We start from the raw sequence: 24,489 nt of genomic DNA, 5'->3' as shown, positions 1-24,489 counted from the left end.
AATTATTCATTCATCCATATCAATGGTGAAAGTGGAGAGACAGTATCGAAAGCCCTTTTGACTGCTTTCTATTCTCTGTCCTTGAGGTCAGTGATTGTGTCTTATATCTCTACTGTATCCCCAGAGTACATTACATGCTAGGTATTAATTATCTGGTTATGTGAGTAAGAATGGAATCTGGGAATGGTAGAACCAGGCAAGGGTGTTGGGCAGATTTGCAAAAAACAAAGCTTCTACACTTTTTACTTGGACATTTTCAAGATCCATGAAGCATGGTAAAATAATTTGGACAGTCAGTTAATAGTGAATGGACAAATAAATGGAAGGTCTTTAAACTGATAAGAGGATAGCTTTTAATACTGATTAGGGCTGAGGGATGTTTACTTGATTTCAATTTGAATTTGAAACCACTGTTGGAAAATACTATCTTTTAAACATATGGATTTCTGAAGACTGGGCCATATATTGACTTAGGAACTCACATATTAATATTATCTCTCTTTTATTGTATTTTAATTTATTCATTCTGCTAAATAATTTTCCAATTATATTTAAGTCTGGTTTGGGTAGCATTGGAAGTATTGTGGGCTGCCCACTGCCTTAGGGAATGTGTTTGAAACTTGAACTTTACAGAATAGGTCCCAGATTAAGTGTTTTTTTAATCACTGGATACTAGAAGGAGAGAACATACTCTCATTGCAAGTAGGTATTGTTGCAGGGGATACTAATCTAGGAGAAATGTTTTCCTCCTCTGAGATTGTTCTGAAAGAAGTAGAATGACTGAACATTTACAATGATTGAGAGGTGGAAGGGGGAGGAAAGGAGAAAGGATTATGAGATCATAGGTCTAGAGTTAAAGTATGGACCATTAAACCCAACCCCTTCATTTTACATATAAGGAAACTGAGGAACTCAGAGGTTAAGTGACTTAACTAGACTAACACTGCCAGGATGTTCCCAAGGCAGGATTTAAATTTAAATGTCCTTATTCCAAGCCATAGCTGTATCTACTACTCTACCCAGGCTGGGTGAAGGAGTTCTTCTTTGAGAATAGAACTCAACTTTATAGTTGCCTACATTACCAGTGGAAGAGCTAAGTGGCACCGTGGCTAAAGTGACAGGTTCATCTTCCTAAATACAAATTCAATCACAGAAACTTTAGCTGTGTAATCCTGAACAAGTCACCTAACTCTTTTTATCTCAGTTTCCTTATCTACAAAAATTAGTTGTAGAAAGAAATGACAAATCACTCTAGTATCATTGCCAAGAAAACCTCAAATGGGGTCAGAGAGAATTGGACCCTATACAACTGCCTAACAATAACAACATTGCCAGTGGTATTCATCCACTGTCTAGACAGACTGATTCAATTCAATAAGCCAAGAACTATGCACCAAAAAAGTAAATACAAAAAATCATTTCCAGGGGATCTAAAAATTGAAGGAATCAGGAAAGCCTGCTTCTTGATGGTGGTTGCACTTGAAGGGAATCTTAAGTGGAACCTAGGATTTCAAGCAAAGAGATGGAAGATAGGATGTCATTTATGGAGAGCCAATAAGCCACTTTGCCTGAAACAGAGGGTGTATAAGAACAATTTACTTGAAACAAATGAACCAGATCATGAAGGACTTTAAATGTCAATAGAAGAGTTTTATTTTATCCTTGAGTCAAGTCAGCAAGTATTTTTTATTAAATTCCTACTATGCATCAAGGAGCAAGGAAACCACTAAAGCATCTTTAGCAGGAGCAGTGACAGGGTCATACCTGACTCTAGGATTATGAGCATCCTTCCTGTCTTCCTAGAGCCTAATGTACAAGCATATTCATATTCACAACCAGATGCATGATGAGCAAAAGCTGTCTTATACATATAGGAGAAGTAAATCAAAGATTTCAACCTGGAAGAAATTCTTAGAACTTCTCAGATTTAGCCCCCTTAAGGAAACCAACAGGCTAAGTGACTTTTCCTGAGTTATATAAACTAATAAATATATGAGGTGGGACTTGAACCTAGGGCTTCTTGACTCCAGTACCCTATCAGTTCAATACAGCAGGCTACCACTGTGCATTCACATAGGACCTCTCTTCACTACTTACACTGAGGAAAATTAAGTATAATGAATAGAAAGTAGCAGAAAATACCTTGTACCTGTGTCCCAAACACAGATGTAGTAAAGGCAGTCCTCACAATCATGGTGGCAGCAATTTAGAAACTCATCACATGAGCTGTACAGTTGTTCTATTGGTCTGACCTGAGCCATCTGGAGATCTGTTCCAGATAAGATGCCAAGAAATGATGTCAATTAGTTTTGGTCCTCTATCTCATGGATCCTAATAGAAATAAAAAAAAAGAATTATCATTCCATCTTCTAGGTGAAGGGACTGGAAATCAAAAGGGTTTCTTCCCCTCCCCCCAAAATCATACATATTTAGTCACCATTGATATCTGAAGAGTAGACTATTTCAACATCTACCCATAATGGTTAATAAGCTGTCATAAAGTCAGCAGGATGGTCCTATAGTTACCTAGATCTTTATCACACAAATCACAAAACCTAAGGGCAGAATAGAGCAATGGCTGGGAGGAAGGGAAGAATAAAATTAGATGCTTGGTTGCTAGTTTGGACTTATGGATAGGATTACTTTCTAACACCAGTCATGATACATGCACATATCTATCTATTTATCAATCTATCTATCAATATGTATGTATCTATACATGTGATTATGTATGTTTGTGTGTGTTTATTTATGTATGAATGTAAACATATGTATATGCTTTTGTGTATATATTTATACATACGTAAATACATATATATCCTTTTCTAATACAATAGCTGCAAGATAAAAAGCATGTACTATGAATGTCATTTAGTTTTCAGCAATATCCTGGCAGTTCTCAGTGTTTTTGGCCTCGGGACCCCTTGACACAAATAAAAATTACCAAAGATCCCAAAGAGTTTTTGTTTGTATGAGTTATAGCTAGTTATATTTTCTGTGTTAGAAACTAAAGTGTCTCAGTTTTATTATGAAAATTGTTTTGACCTCACAAAACCCCTGAAAGATCTCAGTTATCTCTAAGGGTTTCTATACCACATTTTGAAAACCACTGACCTAGAACAATGATTCTTAATCTGTAGTCTATGACTCTTTAAAATTATTTTCACCATTGTATTTCAAGTTCACTAAGCATTTATTAAATTCTTATTATGGGTCAGGCAGAGGGCTAAGTTAGGGTACAAAGAAAGGCAAAAATAGTCCCTGCTCTTAAGAAGCTCATAGTCTAAGAGAGGAGACAATGAAGCAGTCGACTATAAAATATAAGCTAGAGAGAGTGGAAAGTGGAGAAAAATATCAGAGAGAAGATATTAAGGTCAAGAAGAATCAGGAAAGTGAGCAACTAGGTGGCATAGTAGATAGAACACCAGTCCTGAAATCAGGAGAACCTGAGTTCAAATGTGACTTCAGAATTTGCTAACTATATGATCCTGGGAAAGTCACTTAACACCATTGCCTCAAAAAAAAGTACCAGAAGCCTATGTGCTATAGAAACTGAGACTTGAAGGAAGCTGGGGAAGCAAGGAGGCAGAGATAAGTTCAGGGACAGTCAATGAAAATAGCTAGAAATGGAGTGTTTGTGCAGGAAGAGCAAGGAGGCTAGCGTCACTGGATCACAGAATACTTGGTAGAAGTAGGAGAGATAGAGAGTAAGGGACTGATTTTTTAAATCTTTTTATTAATTTAATGTCATTTAAAAATAATATTCTGAGAAGAGGTAAATAGTCTTCACTAGACTGTAGAAGGAGTTCATGACATCAAAAAGACTTAAGAACTTTGATTTTGAAAGTTTTCTGAGGTATTGGAGGGGCAACTATTATTTGGATATTAAGACCAAAGTTAGTTTTGTCCAGATGAACTGAGAGCAAATACCACAAACAGGAACCTCCCATTGACAAGATCTAAATCCTTTTTATTCCTCCCCACTCCAGAGCCAGACAAGATACAAAACCTGCATTGCCGTCCTCAGAATTCCACAGCCATTGCCTGTTCCTGGATCCCTCCTGATTCTGACTTTGATGGATATAGCATTGAATGCAGAAAAGTGGACACAGAGGAAGTGGAATTCTCTCGAAAGTTGGACAGAGATAAATCCGTGCTCAATATCATGACCTTAGTCCCCCACAAACAATACCGTGTGTCCATCAAGGTGCAGTCTGAGGGTATGACCAGTGAGGTTGTAGAAGATACCACAATTACTATGATTGATCGTAAGTACCTATCTCCACACCAACATCAGGTCTCCCAAAATCAGGGGAGAACTCTGCCATTGTCCATTAGTTTTGGTATTGGTTGTTGTCTTTCAATCTAGAAAAGGACCACAATGACATCACTACAATGTGTTTGACCATGATCAGTGAGGTGTTGATGAGGAAAAGATGAAGGAAACAAACATAGTGCTTGGGGCATCTGGGTGATAGAGAAGATAGAGTATTGGGCCTTAATTCAGGAAGACTTGAGTTTAAATTTGACCTCAGATACATTACTAACTGTGTGATACCAGGCAAGTCTCTTCACTATGTTGCTTCAGTTTTTTCCCATCTATAAAATAAGATGGAGAAGGGAATAGCCACCTACTCCAGGATCTTTTCCAAGTAAACCCCAGATAGAGTCAGAAAGTGTCACACATGACTGAAACACCCGAACAGCAATAACAACAGGGATCTCTTCATCAAGAACCCATTCTCTCATGCTATTGAAGAAACTGAGTCCCTAGGACTTGTTTAAGACCATATAAATCTGTATTGTGTTGGCCCTTCCCAATAATCAACCCATTCAGGAAGAATGAAGAGGGCCAAAGCTAATAGACTAAAACTGAAGTATGAAGGTTTTTTTCCTATGGGGCATTCTCAGTGTAATCAAGGTAAATGATCTCAATAGACCGGTGTAAGTTGGTGCTTTATTCAAAATACCCCTTTTATGGATATGGTAAGAATTACAGGGTATTATTCAATGAAGCAAACTCCACCTGCTGAGGAATCACCTCTTTCATTACCTTTAATGCAGCACTGGTATATCACTTCCCCCGCTCATTTTCTACAAGAGAGGGTAGATGTTTGTGATTGCAAACAACATAAGCATCAAAACATTTGGCTCAGTTGGATTGGTCGGGATGTTGATTTGAGAGGCTGCTAGGTGTAGTCTTTAAACCTTCCTTATTCCTTATCCTCCTCCAGGCCCTCCTCCACCACCTCCGCATATTCGTGTGAATAAAAAGGATGTACTAATTAGCAAGTCTTCCATCAACTTTACTTTCAACTGCAGCTGGTTCAGTGATACCAATGGGGCTGTGAAATACTTTACAGTAGTGGTGAGAGAGGCTGATGGTAAGTTTCAGAGATAACAATACTGCAAATGTTTTCCCAGGGAAATTATTGACTCTCTTCTGATGATTTTAAATTAAAAAGAGACCTTTTATTTTCTTTTAGGGACAGAACACTTAGGCAATTCTTGGTTAAAGGACCACCCAAGAGTAACTCCCAGCTCACTATGATTCTATCATTTTTCTAATTTAATACTGAGATAATGTTGCTCATAGATTTGTCTACTTCATTCAGAAATGAGGCAAAAATCCCATTGCCATGAAGAGTTGTGTAATAACAAAAACTATTTCCATATCAAAATTCATCGCTAGAAGTAATGTGTTTTGTTGTGCTGATTAAAACAAATTTTTTTGAATAGTCTAGGCCAAAAAAAATTTCTATGATCTTTTATTCATTTACAATGCCTCTTTGTAATGGATGTGTTTTAGAAAAGGAGTATGAAATTCTTCACCCCTCTTTGCTCATCCACTAAACAACAATTTTCCTCTAAAGTCATTTACCCAGCTTTACTTCAAACATTATGACAATTACCTCTCTAGGAAGAAGTCAAAACTCCCAGACCACTGAATATACAAAAATCCAAAAACTCGAAAAGGAAAGGGGGTAAGGCATTGTTATAGAGTGTTCAGAATACTTTCCAATTTTCCATTTTGATGTCAGAACATTGCATCCAAACACTCTTCTTTGTTCCAGGTACTTTGCTTTTATAAGTCCTAGATTGTATAGGCGAGAGAGAGACAGAAACAGAGAGAGAAGAAGTGAAGAGGAAAGGAAAGGAGAGGAGAGGGGAGAGGAGGGAAGGGGAGAAGAAAAGTGAGAGAGAATGGAGAAAAAAGAGGAAAGAGAGAAGAGAGAAAAAGTAAGGGAGAGAGAGAGAGAGAGAGAGAGAGAGAGAGACAGAGAGAGACTACCTAGTACTATAGAAAATATATTTAATCCCTGAACTAGCTCCTGGATATTCAATTTCTAGAAACATAATACCTAATTAAATACTTTAGAATATTCATATAATTGCCCTCTCTTTAGACATAGGTTTTAAATTCTCTGTTAGTATAAGAGTACATGAATTGTTGTGGTCAATCATCATTAACACCACTACTATCACCATCATCATCATCATCATCATCATTATCTAATGGGGATGAACCCCATGCTAGGGATGAGTTCTGACTTAACTTGAAACCCTTCTTTTATAGTTCTTTCTCCCTATTCATCAATACTAGTGCTCACTCCCCTTGAGATAACCTTCTATTTATACTGTATTTATCTTTTATATTTAATTTTGTAATATTGTCTCCACCATTAGAAGGTGAGTTCCTTAAGGGCAGGACCCCAGTTTTTATTTTTCCTTAATAAATGCATGTTGATTAACTGACTAGACTGGTCCTTAAAGGACAGAAGCTGTCCATTGCTAGGTCCAAAGTCTTTCAAAAGCCCACCAGACCTTGTCTACTCTCATAGTCTTTGAGAATACCCACAGCATAATAAAATAGCAATCAATCAATAAGCATTTATTAAACGCCTACAATGTACCACCTTATAGTATAATAATCACTATGACATGACCTAAGCATCAGAGTAAGACTCCAGTGAAGGAGTAACATACTATTTAAAATAAAATTCCATGTTGTCATAGGCAACATGGAGTTCCTTTGTACAGAATTAAGCAAACCATCTATTAAATATGTTCCTCTTTTGGAGGGCGGAGGAGGGGCATTACAAGTCTGTTCTTGAAGTTGTACCTGATTCTTGTTTTTTTCTACAAGAGACATATACTCACTTCAACTAAGTTGTTTTTTTCAAAGAGGAGAAATTCTATCAGATTTCCACTTTTCCTTTATTTCAAAGCTATTCTAACTCTGTGTTATACCTTGAGCACTATGGATGTCTTCGGCCATTGTTGGGGATGAAAACTAGAACTTCTGTTGAGACTCCTCTTGCTACAGTGGAAAGAATATTGGATCTGGTTAGAGGATGAACCCAAATCTGTTTCCAAAGCTTAATTCATGTTTAATCTTGGGCAAATCATTTATCTTCTCTAGCCTCAGTCTCCTCATATGAAAAATGAAAATGGACTCCAAGTTCCTTTTCAATTCTAAATTATTGACCCCATTCTAGGGATGAGTTTTGACTGGCTCCAAACACCTTAGAAACTTAGGTTGAAACTCTTCTTCTTTAGGATATCCTTCCCCTTCCCTATCCATAATTACTAATGCTTACTCCCTTTGAAATAACCTTCTATTTAAACTGTATTTATCATATATATATATATATACACACATTTATATATAATCTTAGTTTTGTATATTGTCTCCATCATCAGAATGAAAATTTTTAGACTTATTAGGAACCAAATCCTATGCAGAATTTTTTGCTAATCTAAATAATTATAGTCTAATATTAATGATTAATTTAATTTATATTTAATTTATAATTGATTAATATATTGGGAATGCTCATTGAATTCCTGAGCTTCTGACAAAACAGAAATAAAAAAAAACCATGGTCAACCCAGCACTTCCAACACTGCCATCTTTAAGGACTGGATTTTAATTCTCATAGTTAACTCTGAGTTTTCTATGTCAATGGAAAAGAACAATGGTCCAAATAATCCAAAGCTTCAGACAAACTCAAAACTATTTATATAACCTAGTATATATTTGCATTCTGTGGGACAAATCCTATTTTAACTAATGTATAATAATACTATTTTTCAAGCTCCTGTTAAAAGCACACACATTTGGATGTAACAATATTATAGAGTTATCCAGTAGAATCATTTGGATTTCTCACCTTCCCCCATCAACTGTGAATAGTAGCTGACTTGCATAACATATGTATTTATCTGCATGTATACATCTATACATATGCAAATATATATGCAGATTTATCCTTTTAAATATGATATTTTAGAGAGGTTGTACAGGGTAGAAGATGGAGAGTTGGCCTCAAAGTCAGGAAGATCTAGGTTCAATCAGTGCTCCAGGCGAACCTCTAAGAGCATCAGTTGCGAACACTGAATTGGTAGAGGGATCTAGCTCACCTGGAAATTCCTATTGACAATGAAATCACAGGACCTATCCTATATCCCTATCTATCCTATCCTATATCCCTAAATATACTTCCATTTAGTAATCAAGCAAACATCAAAATGAGTTTGCTTTGGGGAAACACTCAGGGATAGGAGTATTGAAGGGCTTAAATCGAAATGGATATTGGGTGGTGTGCAAGAATTTGGAATTTCTGGAGCTTGCAGTTGAGAGTTGATTGTGTAAAGACTTGTTAGACTGGGTGTGTTACTTGTATAACCATGGTGGGGGGAGGGTTGGAAGTGGGGGGAGAGGGAAGGATGGAGGAAAGAGCCTAGATGAGCATGAAGATTTGGAGGCAATCCTTCCTAGTTCCTTTGCATAAATTATTTTATGCCTTCCTTGCCATATGGGTTTCCTTAGTGGCAGGAGCCTTTGACAAATATATTTACCAATAACTAGGCATTTTAGAGTTGATGACCCTTAAGTATTGTTTTCAGCTCAATAATTCTCTGTCATTCCACTTCCAGAGTTCCAGTTGGCATTTATTAATATTTGAGGAAAACTGAACTAAAATAACTTGATAAGAATTTCAGAAAGCTTCATTTACTGAAGTTATTATACTCCAGACAGAGTGCTAGGGTGGAGTAAGCAGAGTTTTGCCCCAAGGTGTGGAAATATAGAATGTATTTTCTGAATTTGAGCTGGTAGGAAAAAATGGAGCTTAACTAGTTTCCTAAAATAGGAAGATTCTATTGATGGTTCATAATCACACCCCAGATGAGCCGAGACCTCAACCCAGTTTCCACTTGTTGAAGACAACTTCAGCAGCAGAGGGTCATATATTCCAAGGTTTTAATTATCTCCTATTTTTAAACTTTTTTACAGTACTTTGAATAGGATGTGAGAGCTGTTAGTTGTGACTCTGCCTCTGGGGGTGGGTGGATGGTTCTGGTAGGAAGGTGGAAGTCCACCATTCAGGATTTGGAATGCAAGAAACTAACCCAAATCACTCTCCATTTTCTCAGTATAAAACCTGTATGCATTTCCCACTTCTAGGCAGTGATGAGTTGAAACCTGAGCAACATCACCCACTACCTTCCTACTTTGAATATCGCCACAATGCCTCCATCCGTGTCTATCAAACCAACTATTTTGCAAGCAAATGTGCAGAAAGTCCTGAGATCAACTCTAAGAGTTTTAATATTAAACTTGGAGCAGAGATGGAAAGCTTGGGTGGTAAATGTGATTCAAATCAGCAAAAATTCTGTGATGGTCCCCTGAAGCCCCGAACTGCATACAGGTGAGACGGATTACTGAGATTTTGTTTAGGAGAGATAGATACAGAGCATTGTTTTATGGGTTCTGTGCTTGCTGAGTAACTAATGGACTGGAGTGGTTGCAGATAAATAATCTGCCAAAGGCCTCTCTGAATTTTATGGGGTGATATATAAAAGCCAGGTCCCTGCCTTGTCTCTTAAGTCCCTTCATCATTCTAAGAAATGGTACAAGTCATTGTATGAAAAATCAAGTGCTCTGATTAGACTCTCCTTCAAATTCAATTAGCTGTGGTACAGAGTGACAAGAGAGTTGGATTCGGAGTCTAGGAGATAAAAGGTTCAAATCCTAGCCCTGACCTCTTATTACCTGGGTGGTTTTGGGCAAAATATCAAACCTTTCTGAGACTCAATTTCATCACCTATAAAAATAATGGGATTCCACTAGATGATTTGTAAAGATCCAGCCTCAGACCCTTACCAGCTTACTTAACAGTAAATAAGTCATTTACTCTGGACAAGTCACTTCACTTTGTTTACCCCAGTTTCTTCATCTGTTAAAAAAAAAGCTGGTGAAGGAGATGGTGAAGCACTCCAGTATCTTTGCCAAAACAACCTTGGGAATCACTTAACCATATTTGCCTCAGTTTCCTCATCTATAAAATGAACTGGAGAAAGAAATAGCAAACCACTTCATTATTTTTTCTAAGAAAACTACAAATGTGGTTGCAAAGAATCACACATGCTGAACAGTAGCAAAAGGTTCCTTCTAAGTCTAGAATTGTAACCTCATGAGCCTTCATATTTTAATGGAAAAAAATCATTCTGTTCCCTTTTGATTGCACAAAAAATGAGTTTATGGATTTTTAAAAATGGAAATAAGCCTAATTTAATTTTCATTTTGATTTCACTGATGAATCCCAATGCATTTTCTTTTCCGCTTAAAATCAGGGCAGGTTCACAGTTAGATTTGTTTACTTCAGGAGCAGAGGGGTATGATGCATTTGGAGTGAAAAGATCTGGTTTTGATTCCTTCTATATTTCCTTAAGTCAAATCACTTAAATGAGCCTCAGTTAAGTCAGTAATCATTTAATAAGCACCTACTACGTATCAGACACTATGCTGAGCACTGGGGATAGAAAGAATAAAAATAGTACCTGCCCTCAAGGAGCTTACAGTCTAATAGAGGGGTTCATAGTCCAATGAATTCCTTCAGTTGTTAAAAAAAGTTGAGTGGAGGAGGGGGTGAAAATATTTGGATCACCTACTTTCATGGATAATTGTGAGGAAAAGTTTTTGTAAGGCTTAAAGCACTACAGAAAAGTCAGTTATTTGTAGGGATCTTCCAAAGACAGTACCAGAAAAACTAGAGTGTCTTATGTTCCAGTTTAGTAACCATGAAGTAGTTCACAAATGTAGTATGGTTGCATGGTAGCAGAAGGGCATCCACACTAAACTTAACCTTTGTTTCTACCATTCCAGGCTAAAAAGTCTATCTGGTTGTCTTTGCATTGAGACCAATGCTGGTGCGTTGGCCAACTGCTCTTTGCTTTCTTCTCAGATTAAGCTGTCCTCACCCAAATCTCATATAGAAACAATAATGGGTCATATTGCTGTAGCACCTAGCACTTTCTCATAGGAATTCCGGTATTAAAAATGGATCATTGTCCCCATTTTACAGATGAGGAATTGGAAATTCAGAGAGGTTAAGTCATTGCTCATAGCCACATGGCTTAAATAAGTAGCAAAACCAAAACTTAGACTTGGGAAAATCTTCCAAAGGAGAGTTTATTCAGGATATCAGGGAACTATCCCCCAGATCTCTTAAAAATTATTATTTTTTGTTTTAAAACCAACCATACTTTTCAAAATAGCCTTCCTTCTTCTCTGACCTTTCCCAATCTCCTATAACAAAGAATTTAAAAAGGGAGAGGGAGAAATTTAAGCAAAATCAGCAATATCTGACATTACGTGCAGTCTTCAGCAAACTTAGTTTCCCACCTCTGTAAACAAGGAAGGGAGACAAATTCTCTTATCTCTTCTTTGAGGTCAAATTTGTTCATGATTATTTTACAGCATTCAATTTCGGTTGTTTTGTGATTGTTGTTCTTTTCCATTTACCCTGTTGTCATCAGTGTATATGTTGTTTCATGCTTCCTTCATCTTATATCATTTCATTCAAGTTCTCTCTTATTTCCCCATATTCATCTTATACAATCTTTCTTACAATTTAGTAATGTTCCACAATGTTCATGTACCATAATTGGTTTAAGCCATTCCCTGTTCAGTGGTGCCATTTACTTTGTTTTTCAATTTTTTGCTACCATAAAAAATTGCTGTTATGAGTGTTTTGGTATGTATGAGGTCTTTCTTTTTATCATTTACATCCTTGGAGCATAACGTTCAAAGAGGAAATCTCTCTGGTTTATAGGTCCCTTAGCATTATGGAAATGTGGGTGTAATGCATCTGTTATTCTCACTTTGTGACCCGGCCAGCTTCTTTTTGGTCACACTTCTCTTTGATTTTATCTCCTACTCCTACTTCTTGAACAATACATCTGTCCATTGTCCTTTATGTGACAAGAAAAATTTTGTTCCTCAGAGGTCATAGTAATCCATGATTCATAGCAGTAGCTTCTACAGAAGGATCACATATTTTGTTTCATTTATTTATTTTAAATGAGGTTTTTTAAAAGGGTGAAACTTTAGGTTATTGAAAGTACTACTATTTCCCAAATGAAATTCAATCTGTTCTTTCCCTTTTATTCAATTCTGTATATCATATATATGTGTGTGTATGTGTGTGTGTATTTATGAAAATATAATGATTTATATATTTACATAAATATTTTATTCATTTTATATGACAGTTTTCCTATAACTATTGAATTTATATTGCACACATGTAGGAACACATATACACAGAGTTTTAAAATTGTTTGCCTTATGATTCTTATCTGTTTCAAATATAAGAATCATCCAGGCACTTCCTTCCTTGATGAAAGTGCCTTAGACCTTAGTCTTGTAATATTCTATAAAAGTCCCCCATTTGAGATTTAGAGATTAATAATAATATAGTTCATATTTCTGAAGCATTTTAAGATTTACAAATCACTTTTCCCACAATAATTCTGTAGAGGTAGGTAGTGCATATGGCATTACCTGCATTGTACAGATGAAAAATCTAAGATTCAGAGAAGTCAAGGGACTTGTCAATGGTCTTTCAACAAATAAACACCGGAATTGGACCTTGAACCCAGGTCTTCTGACACCAAATTACTTCTCACTATAACATGTTACAACTTTTAAAAAAATCCTTGCAGGCAATAAAGATGCATAATAGACATTTGTTGAAAGAATGACTGAAGGAAATAAAAATTAAGGTTATAGCCCCTACTTCCACATATTACCTAATGAAGTCATTGTTCTGATTATTATTGGGATTTTAAAAAAATTCCTTACACACACACACACACACACACACACACACACACACACACACACACACACACACACACAATCTGATCCAGTTAGCTAAATCAATGTAGACTGCTGAGGGTAATGGATTACTTAATTGATTTCCAAATGATTTACATTAAACCTAGTGGCATTTCTTCGGGCTGGAATAAGACTAAGATAGTTTCTGGGGTTCTCTATCCAGAGGCTTTAAATCAGATGACCTTAGAACCAAAAAAGATTTGAGTGCTTATTTCAGCCAAACTCCTACCAAATTCAAGAATTTCTATCCCACGGATAGATCACAACTAAACTCCTTGAGGGCAGGTCCATGTAGTTATTTTCAATGAATTAGCCACAGTGCATATAGAGTGCCTTGCTTCTGCTATTGACTAGGAATTCAAATTAAATTAAATGCTAAAATAGGAATTTATCTTGTATGTAGATTGCTTTAATATATTTGTTTACATATTGTCTCACTTATTAGATTATAAATTCCTTGAGGGGAAAGACTGTCTTTTGCCTTTTTTTATATCCCTGATATTAGCAGAAGTAGAATATCTGGCATAAAGTAAGTGCCTAATAAATGTTTATTAATTGATTGATAGTTATAGTAAGTACTTAATAAATTTTTTGTTAGATTCATGAGGCAACCCATTCCATTGTTGTATGATTCTTGAGTAATTAGAAAATGATTTCTTATGATGAACCAAATTCTGCCACTTTGGTTCTTCCATATGGGACAGCAGAAAACTTTTCTCTAAATCTATCATTGAAGATAGCCATAAGAAGTCTCCTTCCTCCATTAGTCAAACAACAATGGCAGAATTGCAAAAGAAATAATAGAATCTTTGCCTCTGCCAGTTATAAGATATATAATTTAATTAGATCATATTTTAATTTCCCCATTGACAGAAAGCTCATGATAGATGATATGGTCTTACTCATGGGATTGCTTTGAAATAATCTATAGGATAGAACTGGGGTAAAGAGATCTGGACTTGAATCCCCTTTCAAAGATGAATCATATGATCATAGACAGGTCATTTTAACTTCTCAGAGATTCCATTTTCTTTTCTGAAAAATGAGACTAATAATATTTATCTTTCAACTCAGGATGGTTTTGAGTAAGGTACTTTACAAATGTTAAAACATAGTGTCACTGGCAGATTATTGTTATTTGTAAACCTTAAAGTGTTACACAAATAAGAGCTTCCACTAGTAATATTTCCTTCAACCATTCCACTCTATCACATGTTTTCCAGATCCCTCACCATCCTGGCCACCCTCCTCTGAATGCTCTCTAATTTGCCAATATTCTTCTTAAAATGAGGTTCCCAGAAATGAACACACTACTCAGTTGTGGTCTAACCAGCCCCGACTAAAGGGACTTTATGACTTCCTGTGGTCTGGTTACTAAGCATCTATTAATGCAACTTATTTTTTTTAGCATGTGCATCATACTTTGACTTCACTAACCTCCAGATTTTTTTTTTGTTTTTAGGTGTGTCTTTTTTTTTATTGAACTGCTTCCAAGTCAGTTTTCTAGCCATGTAATTACTTGGCTACTGAAATTTCCATTTACATGTTCCTCTTTCACCCCTAACTCAACTCTGCCCTGGTCAGACCACAACTGTTCTATACTAGGTGACACATTTTAGGAAGGACATTCAATAGTTGGAAAGAATCCAGGGGAGGGTGACCAAGATGATGAAGGACTTTGCAATTGCACCAGCGAGACTGACGTGACAGAACCAAGAGAACATTGTACACTTTTACAGCAACATTGTTCAATGATCCACTATGATAGATTTAGCTCTTCTCAGCAATAGAGATCAAACACAATTCTAAAAGACCTAAGTTGGAAAATGGCATCTACATCCAAAGAACAAGCTATGGAATCTAAATGCAGATCAAAGCATGTTATTTTCACTTTTTAAAATTTGTTTTTGTTTTTTTCTTCTTGGGGTTTTTCTCCCTGTTTGCTATGATTCTTCTTTCACAGCATGACTAATTTGGAAATATGTGTAACACGATTGTACATGCAAAATCTATATCAGATTACTTGCTATCTTAGGGTGGAGAGAGGGAAAGGTAGGAGGGAGGAAAACTTACCAAAATAAATGTTGAAAACTATCTTTATATATACTTGAATAAACAATTAATTTTTAAAAAGAAAAAAATTGCACTAGAAAAAGAACTTGGGGTGGAAAAGAGAAGATAAAGGGAAGAATATGATATCTACCTCAAGTATCAGAAGGAGTATTCTATGGAAGAGAGATTAGATTTATGTTTTTGTTCCCAGAGGCCAGTCATAGAAACAATGGCTGGAAGTTAGGGAGAGTCAAATTTAGGCTGATTGTAAGGAAATACTTCCTATTATTCAGAGGCATCCAATATGGAAAGGGCTGCTTCAGGAGGTATAAAGTCTTCCCTCCGCTCTAGCAAGCCTAAATGATGATTTATGTCATCTCCCCCATTTTACTATGAGTTTCTTAAGAGCTGGAACTATATTTTGCCTTACTTTATATCCCCAACACTCACTCTTAATCACTTAAGAAATGTTTATTGACTGACTTACTGACTTTTTGTTGAGATGTCTAATAGAAGAATTTCTTGTCGTGTATGTGTTAGACCCAATGTCCTTTGTGATTCTGTCTTAAATTAATTTTATTATCTTTTCCCCCTCTCTGACTTCACACATCTCAATTTCTATCAATAGTACCCTAATTTTCCTTGTCTCTCTCACATCTTTTCTATGCTCTCCATACAAAATTCTTGGCCCTTATCACTTCCCATTTGGATTACTAGCATAGTCCCCTCAATGACCTCCCTACTTCCATCCCCTCTATCTCTAATCTGTTATATTAATTTTCCTAAAAAAGACCAATTTGCACAAATCCTAAAAATTTCTAATCTCTCCCTATTACCTTATGGATAAAATATGAACTACTCAATCTAAGAATCCAAGGCTATCTATGATCTCTCATATATGCACTTCTTTAAGCTTTCTCAAAACTATAAACCCTCCACTCCAGTTACTTTGGTCTAGTCATTGTCCAACCACTATACCAGAATCAAATACAAAGCAGATATTAATAAGTACCTGTGGACTGACTGATGCTATTCCAACCTGGCCAGATCTTGTACTCTCCTCCCAAATTAAGTATAAGCCCGTCAAGAGTAGGAACTTTGCATCTTCATCATTTATCACAATGACCTGCATTTAATAGACAATCAGATGTCTGCTGCTGCTGCTACAGAAAATAAGGAGCTTTTAAAATGCATAACTCATTCAAAGAAGTGTAAAGAAAGCTATTAATGAATTGGATGATAATTTTCCATCTAAGATTTTTTTCAACTATCCTCACTGTGTTCAACCTCAAATCTGTACTAGCAGTAATATGCTAGCAGAGATTTATTGGTTCCCCTTTATCAGCTTTGATGAATCCAGAGAAGACTATCACTAGAAAAGAGGTACCAGACAATGTTATGAATCCAGATTGTCTCATGAAACATGAAGGGATTCCTAGCTATGTCAGTGGAGGGGAGTGGGTCCCTTACCAGTGAAATCATAGAAATTTCCAAGATCAAATCAACTTTTCTTCTTTTCAGAATCAGCATTCGAGCTTTCACTCAATTGTTTGATGAGAACCTGAAGGAATTTACAGAACCTCTCTTCTCAGATACATTTTTCTCCTTGCCCATCACTACTGAATCAGGTGAGATTAACTTCCTCTCAACTTTGATACGTCAATCTTAGCATAAAAATATCACCTACCAGCTCTAGGTGCTCAGTAGGGATAGCTAGTGAATTGATTTATTTAATAAATTGATTAGTCATTTAATTTAATCTTGAAAAACAGAACCCTATCTGAAGCATGGTTGAAATTAAAAAGAGATAGTATAATCTGCACATAAAGGCTAAAGGTAAAGATTAATATTTGTTAGTTTAGGAAGATGAAAGGGATGAAAGCATATGACAAAAGTATATGAAAGAAGTATGAATAAAAAGGCTAGTACTTGCCTTTAAAAGGTAGAAAGAAGTATTTTAAAAGGAAGAGCTTCCTTAAATAGTAGGAACCAAACACAAGGAGATATCAAGGAGATATCAGTTAAGTACATAAATTATAAAATCATAAATCATAAAAGATACTTTTAGAGTGGTTTAATAAGGGGAGATTTGGAATATCTGGGCAATTTCCTGATCTCTAGATAAAAAATTAAGAATATATTTCTTGAAAAAACATTCCCTGCTACCATGGTCAGAGAGAATTGTAGGCTAGATGGACCTGGTCTGACCTAGTAGAATTTCTTATATTCCTTTACCTACTTTTGCACTGGAAGCCACCTTTAAATACAACAACACAGAGTTAGAATAGAGTTCAAAAAGTCTTTATCCCCCAGTCCTTAGATCAAATAGGACATCCAGAATAAACTACACGTCTGATTCTTCATCTTAAATCAAGGGAAGTGATTGTTATAGTTTCTCTCTGAAGTCATTCTACATTACTAATTCAAGAAGTCCTTTTCAGTATCTAACCTAACTTTCTCCCTTGCTGCAATTAGAGGCTGTTTCCTTCTGTTTAAAACTCCTAGAAAATGATTCAGCATCACAAGCCTTAGTGGTTATTTATGCCAAATACAGAGATAATCACCTTACTATTCAGTTCTACATGGGGATTAGAATAAAGCTAAGAGGATTTGGACATGTTTGCTATAATTTGATGTTAAGTAGGGGCTTTGTAAATACATTTTTCCCATTTGGAACATTTTTACTTGATATAAACAAAAACCACATGTAGCCTGGGACAGGAAGATAGTAGAAATCATACATACAAAGAACTTTAGCATTGACACTAGCTAAATAACCTTGAGCCTCAGTTTCCTTTTCTGAAAAGTGGGGTGAATATTATCTTCCCTGCCAATACAGCAGAGTGGTTGAAGGGAACATTCTTTTGTATATAAACTCAATCTAAAAATATCATAGAAATTTTTAGTTATTATTATGAAGATTGAAAAAATAAACAGTATTTTTAAAAAGTCAGACTTAAAAATACTCTTTTTGAAAATCATTTTCCATGTTATTATTCATACAACCATTGAAATGTTGTTTATACCAAAGAGAAAGAGTCCTCTCCCAATTTACTAGGTTTACATAAGCTTTATTTCTTTGAATCACTTTTCCTTTGTGGGTTATGACCCAATTGTTTTGAAAGTGCTTACAAACTAGATTCTTTAATTCAAATACAAGGACAATAATTTCACCTTGTATTTCCTCCTTCCTCCTTTACTGAACCCAATCCCTCTACAACTCTGTCAGACAAGCTTTGAGAGTTGGTATGGCTGAAAAATCCAACAACCTATGGCCCTACTCATAATTCCATACTTCGCTCAGTGAGTCTTTGGATAACAGGGGTAGGAGGGAAATCAACATTCATATCACACCTACTTTGGGTTAGGTAGGTTTTGCTTAAGTTTTGCAAATATGATCTTACTGATCCTTACCATGCAAGGTAGATACTGTTATTCTCCCTATTTTACAGCTGAGAAAACTGAGGAAAACAAGTAAAATAACTTGCTTGAGGGGCATACAATAGGAAGTTTCTGGGGACAGATTTGAACTCATATCTCCCTGACTCCATCTATCCACTTTATCACTTAGCTGACGCTAACAGGTGTGCAGTTCATCAATATCTGAAGTCTTTCTAGCTTGCTTGGAACCTACCTATCAAAGTAGCCTTTGAAAACCCAAGTGATATCCATATCAAAAAGACCAAAATAGATATTTTTAGAAATGGCAAACTACACGGGCTACCCTGACTGTTGGTATTTATCTAAAGACCTCTGAGTTCAAGCTTAAAAATCTGTAGCCAGCCTCAAAAGCAAAATGGCTCATCTGTTGATTCTCATAATGGTTCATGCTGGAATAAATTCTTTCCATCTGTTAAGTTGAATACAGAGAGATAGTGTGGTATAGTTGGTGAAGTGTTGGCATTGGGGTCAGAAAGTCATATTCAAATCTTGCCTCTGACACTTACCATCAGGATTACTATGGACAAATGACTTACTCTCTCAGTGTCTTAGGCAACTCTCTAGGACATGTCTCATGTAACCACAGACTGATTCTTTTTAGTGGAGGGAGTCCCCATCTTCGGAATTGCTTATGCCAAAGGCCTTCCTAAAGGTTGCAGATTTAAATCATGGGTGCAGGTATTGTCTAGTCTACCTCAAATAAAAAAATTCCTCCAGAGAAAGGAATTGAATTGCTCCCTACTGTTTTTCTGTAAAATAATTCCCACACTGGGCTTTATTTTGTTTCATTTGGATTCTCTTAGAGCCTTTGTTTGGAGTAATTGAAGGAGTGAGTGCTGGATTGTTCCTAATCGGCATGCTGGTGGCAGTCATTGCCTTATTTATCTGTAGACAAAAAGTGAGGTAGGTACAGAAATTCCTTTTCAGGCTCTGTCTAATAAACATTGAAATTCAATTTTAAATGAGTTTTCACATGCAAAAAGAAAAGCTTTTATAAAAATTCAGCTAGCTTAAACTCTCTTTGTGCCTCAATAAATGAAACAAAAAAATTTTAACTGCTTTATCTTGCATTCAAAATTCTTCATAACCTGGATCCCATTCTAGCTGATCTCATTCCTCCTCACATACTCATCAAACTTTATCTTATTACATTGCACACACCCCATACTTTCTCAGATTTCTACATGTATGTGTGAGTGTGTGCATATATGTATATAGGCACATACTCATATAATATATATGCAGGATGTATATATTATATATAATGTGTATATATAATATTGTCATATTGAAAATAGAAATGGAAAGAGAAGGAGGGAGAAGAGAGGGAAAGAGAGGGAGAAAGGGACATACAGATAGAAAGAGAGGTCTTAATAGCCTAAAACTGCCCTAAGAATTTTGGGGACCCTATAAAACATATTTTATATATATATATATATATATATACATATATATATATATATATATACATATATTTATAAATGTGTGTATATGTATGAATGCACCTCTTGGTCTCAGCATATCTTTGACCTGAAAAATAACATCGTTTTTCTCCTCCCCCTTCTTCCCCCCCAACATATCTATCTTTCATTTCCAACTCAACTCTCTGTTGATCAACCCCAATCCCATTCCTTAGTCAAAACTAGCTTCTACTTCCTCCAATTTCATAGCACTTTAAATCTTCAGATACAGTTTTCCATGTTCTAATTTGTATTTTGATTGTCTATTAACTTATCTCCGCTAATAGAGTATAAGTCTCTTGAGCACAGGGACTATGTTTTGTCTTTCTGTCCCACTCATTGCCTAGCAGAGAGCATTTCACATTCTAGTAGGAAATTCATTAATGTTTGTTGGCTGAAAAAAAATGAAAAGGAAAATGGACTTTTATTCCCTATCATCCTTAAGTTTTCTAATATTGAAAACCTCAACTTTTATTCATATCTGTAACACTGGGAAAGTAGAATCACCATATTTCATCCTCTTTTCTGCCATTTTAACTCTATTCTTCTTAATAAACCCTATAGTCCAACTGAACTGGACCATACACTAATTTCATCCTTCAATTCCTTCCTCCATGCAGTACAGGCTTTCCCACATAGCTAAGACATAATTGTTTCCTCAACTCTGCCAATATTTATCTTCCTTTGAGGTCAAATCCAGGAGCCAGAAACCTGTCCTGAGACATCCCCTAACTAAATGTTCTCCCTTCCACCTCTTATTTGTTATAACTTTTGTCTGGTTTCTACTTTGCCTTTGTCCAATTCTCGTCTGTATCATTCTTGTTTAGGCACAGGTCTTGTCTTTCCATTAGGTAAGGAATTTGTTCTTTTTCATCTTTAAACACCTTAGAGCACAATATTGCATAAATGACATTGAATTGTTTAGTCTCTTTTAGACTGGAATAAGCCTTTGGGGTCAGGAAACAAAAGTTCTCATTTGACTCAATTTTTTGAGGTCATTTTCAGTTTTATGATCTATGATTCAAGGAATTATTTTCATAGAGCTTGACATTTTCTATTCTCAATTACTTAACTGAATTGTAATTATGTTTTAAGACCATAGTTGGTCTTTGCTATTTTGTGGTTCATTGTCTGTTATCTAATTATTGGGAGTAAGGGGAAATGGATTGTCACATGTTTATGATGCCAAGAATGTCATTTCTTTCTTATTTCTTCCTCATGAATAGAGGCATAGTAGATAAGGTTCTGGGCCTACAGTCAGCAAAAACTGAATAAAAAATCTGATCTCAGACATTTATTAACTCTGTGACCTTGGACAAGTCACGTAACCTTAGGATTGTTGTGAGTTAACATTTATAAAGTATTTGGGTACCTTAAATCACAGTGCTTGATCCATGCTAATAAATGCTTGTTTTCTTTTTTCTTTTTTATGGAAAAAATAATTATCATTTTTATTATGTTAGCTTGACCTAACCATGAGTAATTAATATTTTTCCAAATGTTTAGATCTGACTCTATTTCCATGAAAAGTATTTTGTAATTGTATTCATATAGTTTCTGGGTTTGTCTGGTGAGATAGATTCTCAAGTTAAATAATTGTTTTCTACCCTCCCCCTCTTCCTTATTTTCAATATTCTCTCCTGTTGTCATGCCTTATTTTATATTATTGCTTTTGTAAAGGAAGGTTTATTGAGGGAATGGGAAGTGATTATAATCTAAAACTGGAAGCAATAAACCCTTCCCTCTTAATTTAGGAAATGGAATATATTCTTTGTTTTTCATTTTGATCTGTAAAAAAGGTCAAGGAAGTCTATCTTTTGGCAAACATCTAGACGAAAACCCAAGACTCCTGTCAAGCATCTATGTAGATCTGATTTCACTATGCCTATCTCTTTACCTCACTCTTTTCCCTTCCAATCTATCTTCTTCATCCTGCTGCAAGACTTAGCTGGTCATTTCTCTTCTTTGTTCAAAATGGAACCACAAGAAACTTCAAAACTGTGTTGATGGGTTCTACTCTAAATTTATGCTGTCTATTTTAACTGGACACCTTCTGCATTATTGATTCCCTATCTCTCCCACAGAGGCTTTCTTTCTGAAGCCTCCAACAATATCCTATTTCCCCCAAAACCCTATCTCACAGGACTGTTGTAAGGATCAAATAAAGTAGTATTTGTAAAGTTTAGCAGAGTATATGGGACATAGTAGGAATTAATAAGTGCTTATTTTTTTATTTTTTTCCTTCTTTGAATGTCTCTACTACTACTACTACTACTACTACTACTACTACTCTTCGGACAACCAGGTTAGAAACCTTGGTGTCATTAACTCTTCATTCTCAACCTCCACATGAACAATCAGTTGCCAAATTTTATTGCTTCTCTCTCAACAATATCTATCTGTCATTCCCACTTGTATAGACCCTACCCTAGTTCATTTACTCATCACCTCTTTCCTGGAATTTTCTAGAAACCTTTTTACTTGGGTAGCTAGATGACTCAGTAGAAAAAGGGTCAGGAAGACTGCTCTTCCTGCATTCAAATCTAACTTCATTCATTTACTAGCTGTGTGAGCCTGGACAAGTCACTTAAAGATGTTTGCCTCACTTTCCTAATCTATAAAATGAGCTGGAGAAAGAAATGGCAAACCATTCTAGTATCTCAGACAAGAAAACCCCAAAATGGGGTTATGAAGAGGAGGAGGATGCAACTGAAATGAACAACAAGAGTCTATTTGGTTTCCCTACCTCAAGCCTTTCTTCATTCTGATTCATCTTCCATTCAGCTGCCAAAATAATTTTCCTGAAGTACAGGTCTCATCAAGTTACCTTCATGCTCAGCAAATTCCAGTGGTTATTGCCTTGAGAATAACATATCAACTGCTCTGTTTGGTATTTGAAATCTCTTCTCAACTTGTCTCCAACCAACCTTTCCAGTCTCATTATACTGTCATTCTACTAGCACTAACAAAGCATTAATGAACTGCTACTATTTGTGGGTACTGTGCTAAGGATATACTCCTGTCTGGCACTCCATTCCTTTTCTTGGGCAACATGGTACCCCAAAGACATCTCTTGGAGTAAGAAAGACCTGGATTCAAGGACCTTTAGCCAAGCCTGTGTTACAATCTTGGTGCCATTTAGTGCCATACCAGTTGCTGGTCTCCTTTGATTGAGGAGAGATTCTGTACTTAGAACTCCTCATGCTGATCAAAATATCTGCATTGCTGTTTTCTCCCCTACTATGCTATAAGTTACTGAAAAAGAGGGATAAGAATTTATATAAATTTTACATATCAAGTAGCTAGCATTGGGATAAGTATGGGGGTGTTAATCAATTTTTATTGCATAGAATCAAATTCTGGATGACACTCCAAATGAAAAGTCTCATCTTTTATATTACAGCCATGGACAGGACAGACCCACGGCCAGACTCAGCATCCGTAGGGATAGGCCATTGTCTGTCCATCTGAACCTGGGACAGAAAGGGTAACTCATAATATTTTCTGCCAGATTTTACAGATTTTATAAAGTTCTGTTTTTTGAGAATTATGTCCTAAGGTTTTTGTTGTTACTTCTTTTACAGAAACCGGAGAACTTCAAGGTAAGAAATGGGGGGGGGGAGAAGAGGGAGGGAGAAAGATAGAGACTGAGAGAGAGACTGAGGAGACTAAGAGGAAAAAAGGGAGACAGAAGCCAGAAAGACAGAGAGAAAGAAAAAGAGAAAGAGAGCATGGAAATAAGAGGAAAGAAAGAATGATAGAAAAAGAGAAAGTATGATGGGGAGTAGGGTCGGAGAGAAAGAAAGAGAGTTGGGGAGGGGAGCAATAGGGAGAGGAGGGGGAAAGGGAGAGGGGGGAGGGGAGGGGGAAAGGGAGAGGAAGAGGGAGAGGGGAGGGGAAAAAGGAGAAGGGGAAGGAAGATGCTAGCCCCCCATCTGTTAGAGTGTGTGCTTTGATAGATGATTTACCTCTGGACCCTTGGCTCAATAACCATTTGCTCTTGTCATTATTGTTTTAATGGCAGCCCCATAAAAGTTAATCAGTTTGAAGCACATTTCATGAAACTACAAGCAGATTCCAACTATCTTCTCTCCAAAGAATATGAGGTAGGAATCAAGGCCAAACAGCTATCCTGCTTCCAAGGCAGTAGTTCAACAATCCCTTTTACCTTTTATCTGGGCTCAGATCCTGATTTGTGGCTGTGAATTAAGATGAATTTTAATATTGCAACAAGACTATTACAGTCCATGCAACTTGCATTTTGAGTAGTAGATTTGAAGTCTGAAGCCTTGACTTGAAACCCCAGCCTTACCTCTTCCTATTAGGTATCTGGGTGGTCCAGTGAAGAGA

General features: G+C 36.2%; 2 protein-coding genes across 5 annotated transcripts in view; one reads left to right on the top strand and one right to left on the bottom strand.

Moving 5' to 3' along the window:
- PTPRB (protein tyrosine phosphatase receptor type B) overlaps window positions 1-24,489 on the top strand; it is a 159,532-nt gene that overhangs the window by 111,879 nt on the left and 23,164 nt on the right. For both annotated transcript variants that reach the window (XM_074226144.1, XM_074226145.1), the window contains 8 exons: window positions 3,990-4,268; window positions 5,235-5,384; window positions 9,470-9,713; window positions 16,760-16,866; window positions 19,483-19,582; window positions 23,543-23,626; window positions 23,724-23,741; window positions 24,164-24,245. In XM_074226144.1, coding sequence (XP_074082245.1) covers window positions 3,990-4,268; window positions 5,235-5,384; window positions 9,470-9,713; window positions 16,760-16,866; window positions 19,483-19,582; window positions 23,543-23,626; window positions 23,724-23,741; window positions 24,164-24,245 — 1,064 coding nt within the window. The remainder of the gene's footprint in view (window positions 1-3,989; window positions 4,269-5,234; window positions 5,385-9,469; window positions 9,714-16,759; window positions 16,867-19,482; window positions 19,583-23,542; window positions 23,627-23,723; window positions 23,742-24,163; window positions 24,246-24,489) is intronic.
- The window catches only part of KCNMB4 (potassium calcium-activated channel subfamily M regulatory beta subunit 4), a 171,076-nt gene continuing 148,454 nt past the window's right edge, over window positions 1,868-24,489 (bottom strand). For 2 of the 3 annotated variants that reach the window (XR_012476159.1, XR_012476163.1), the window contains exon 6: window positions 1,868-2,331. The gene's annotated coding sequence lies outside the window, so the exon portion shown is untranslated. Of the gene's footprint in view, window positions 2,332-7,251; window positions 7,322-24,489 lie in introns of those variants that run through there. The other variant, XR_012476160.1, reaches the window with a different exon arrangement.

Source organism: Macrotis lagotis, chromosome 2 (assembly GCF_037893015.1).
Source record: "Macrotis lagotis isolate mMagLag1 chromosome 2, bilby.v1.9.chrom.fasta, whole genome shotgun sequence".
Lineage (NCBI taxonomy): Eukaryota > Metazoa > Chordata > Mammalia > Peramelemorphia > Peramelidae > Macrotis > Macrotis lagotis.
This window is presented reverse-complemented; position numbering and strand designations above follow the sequence as displayed.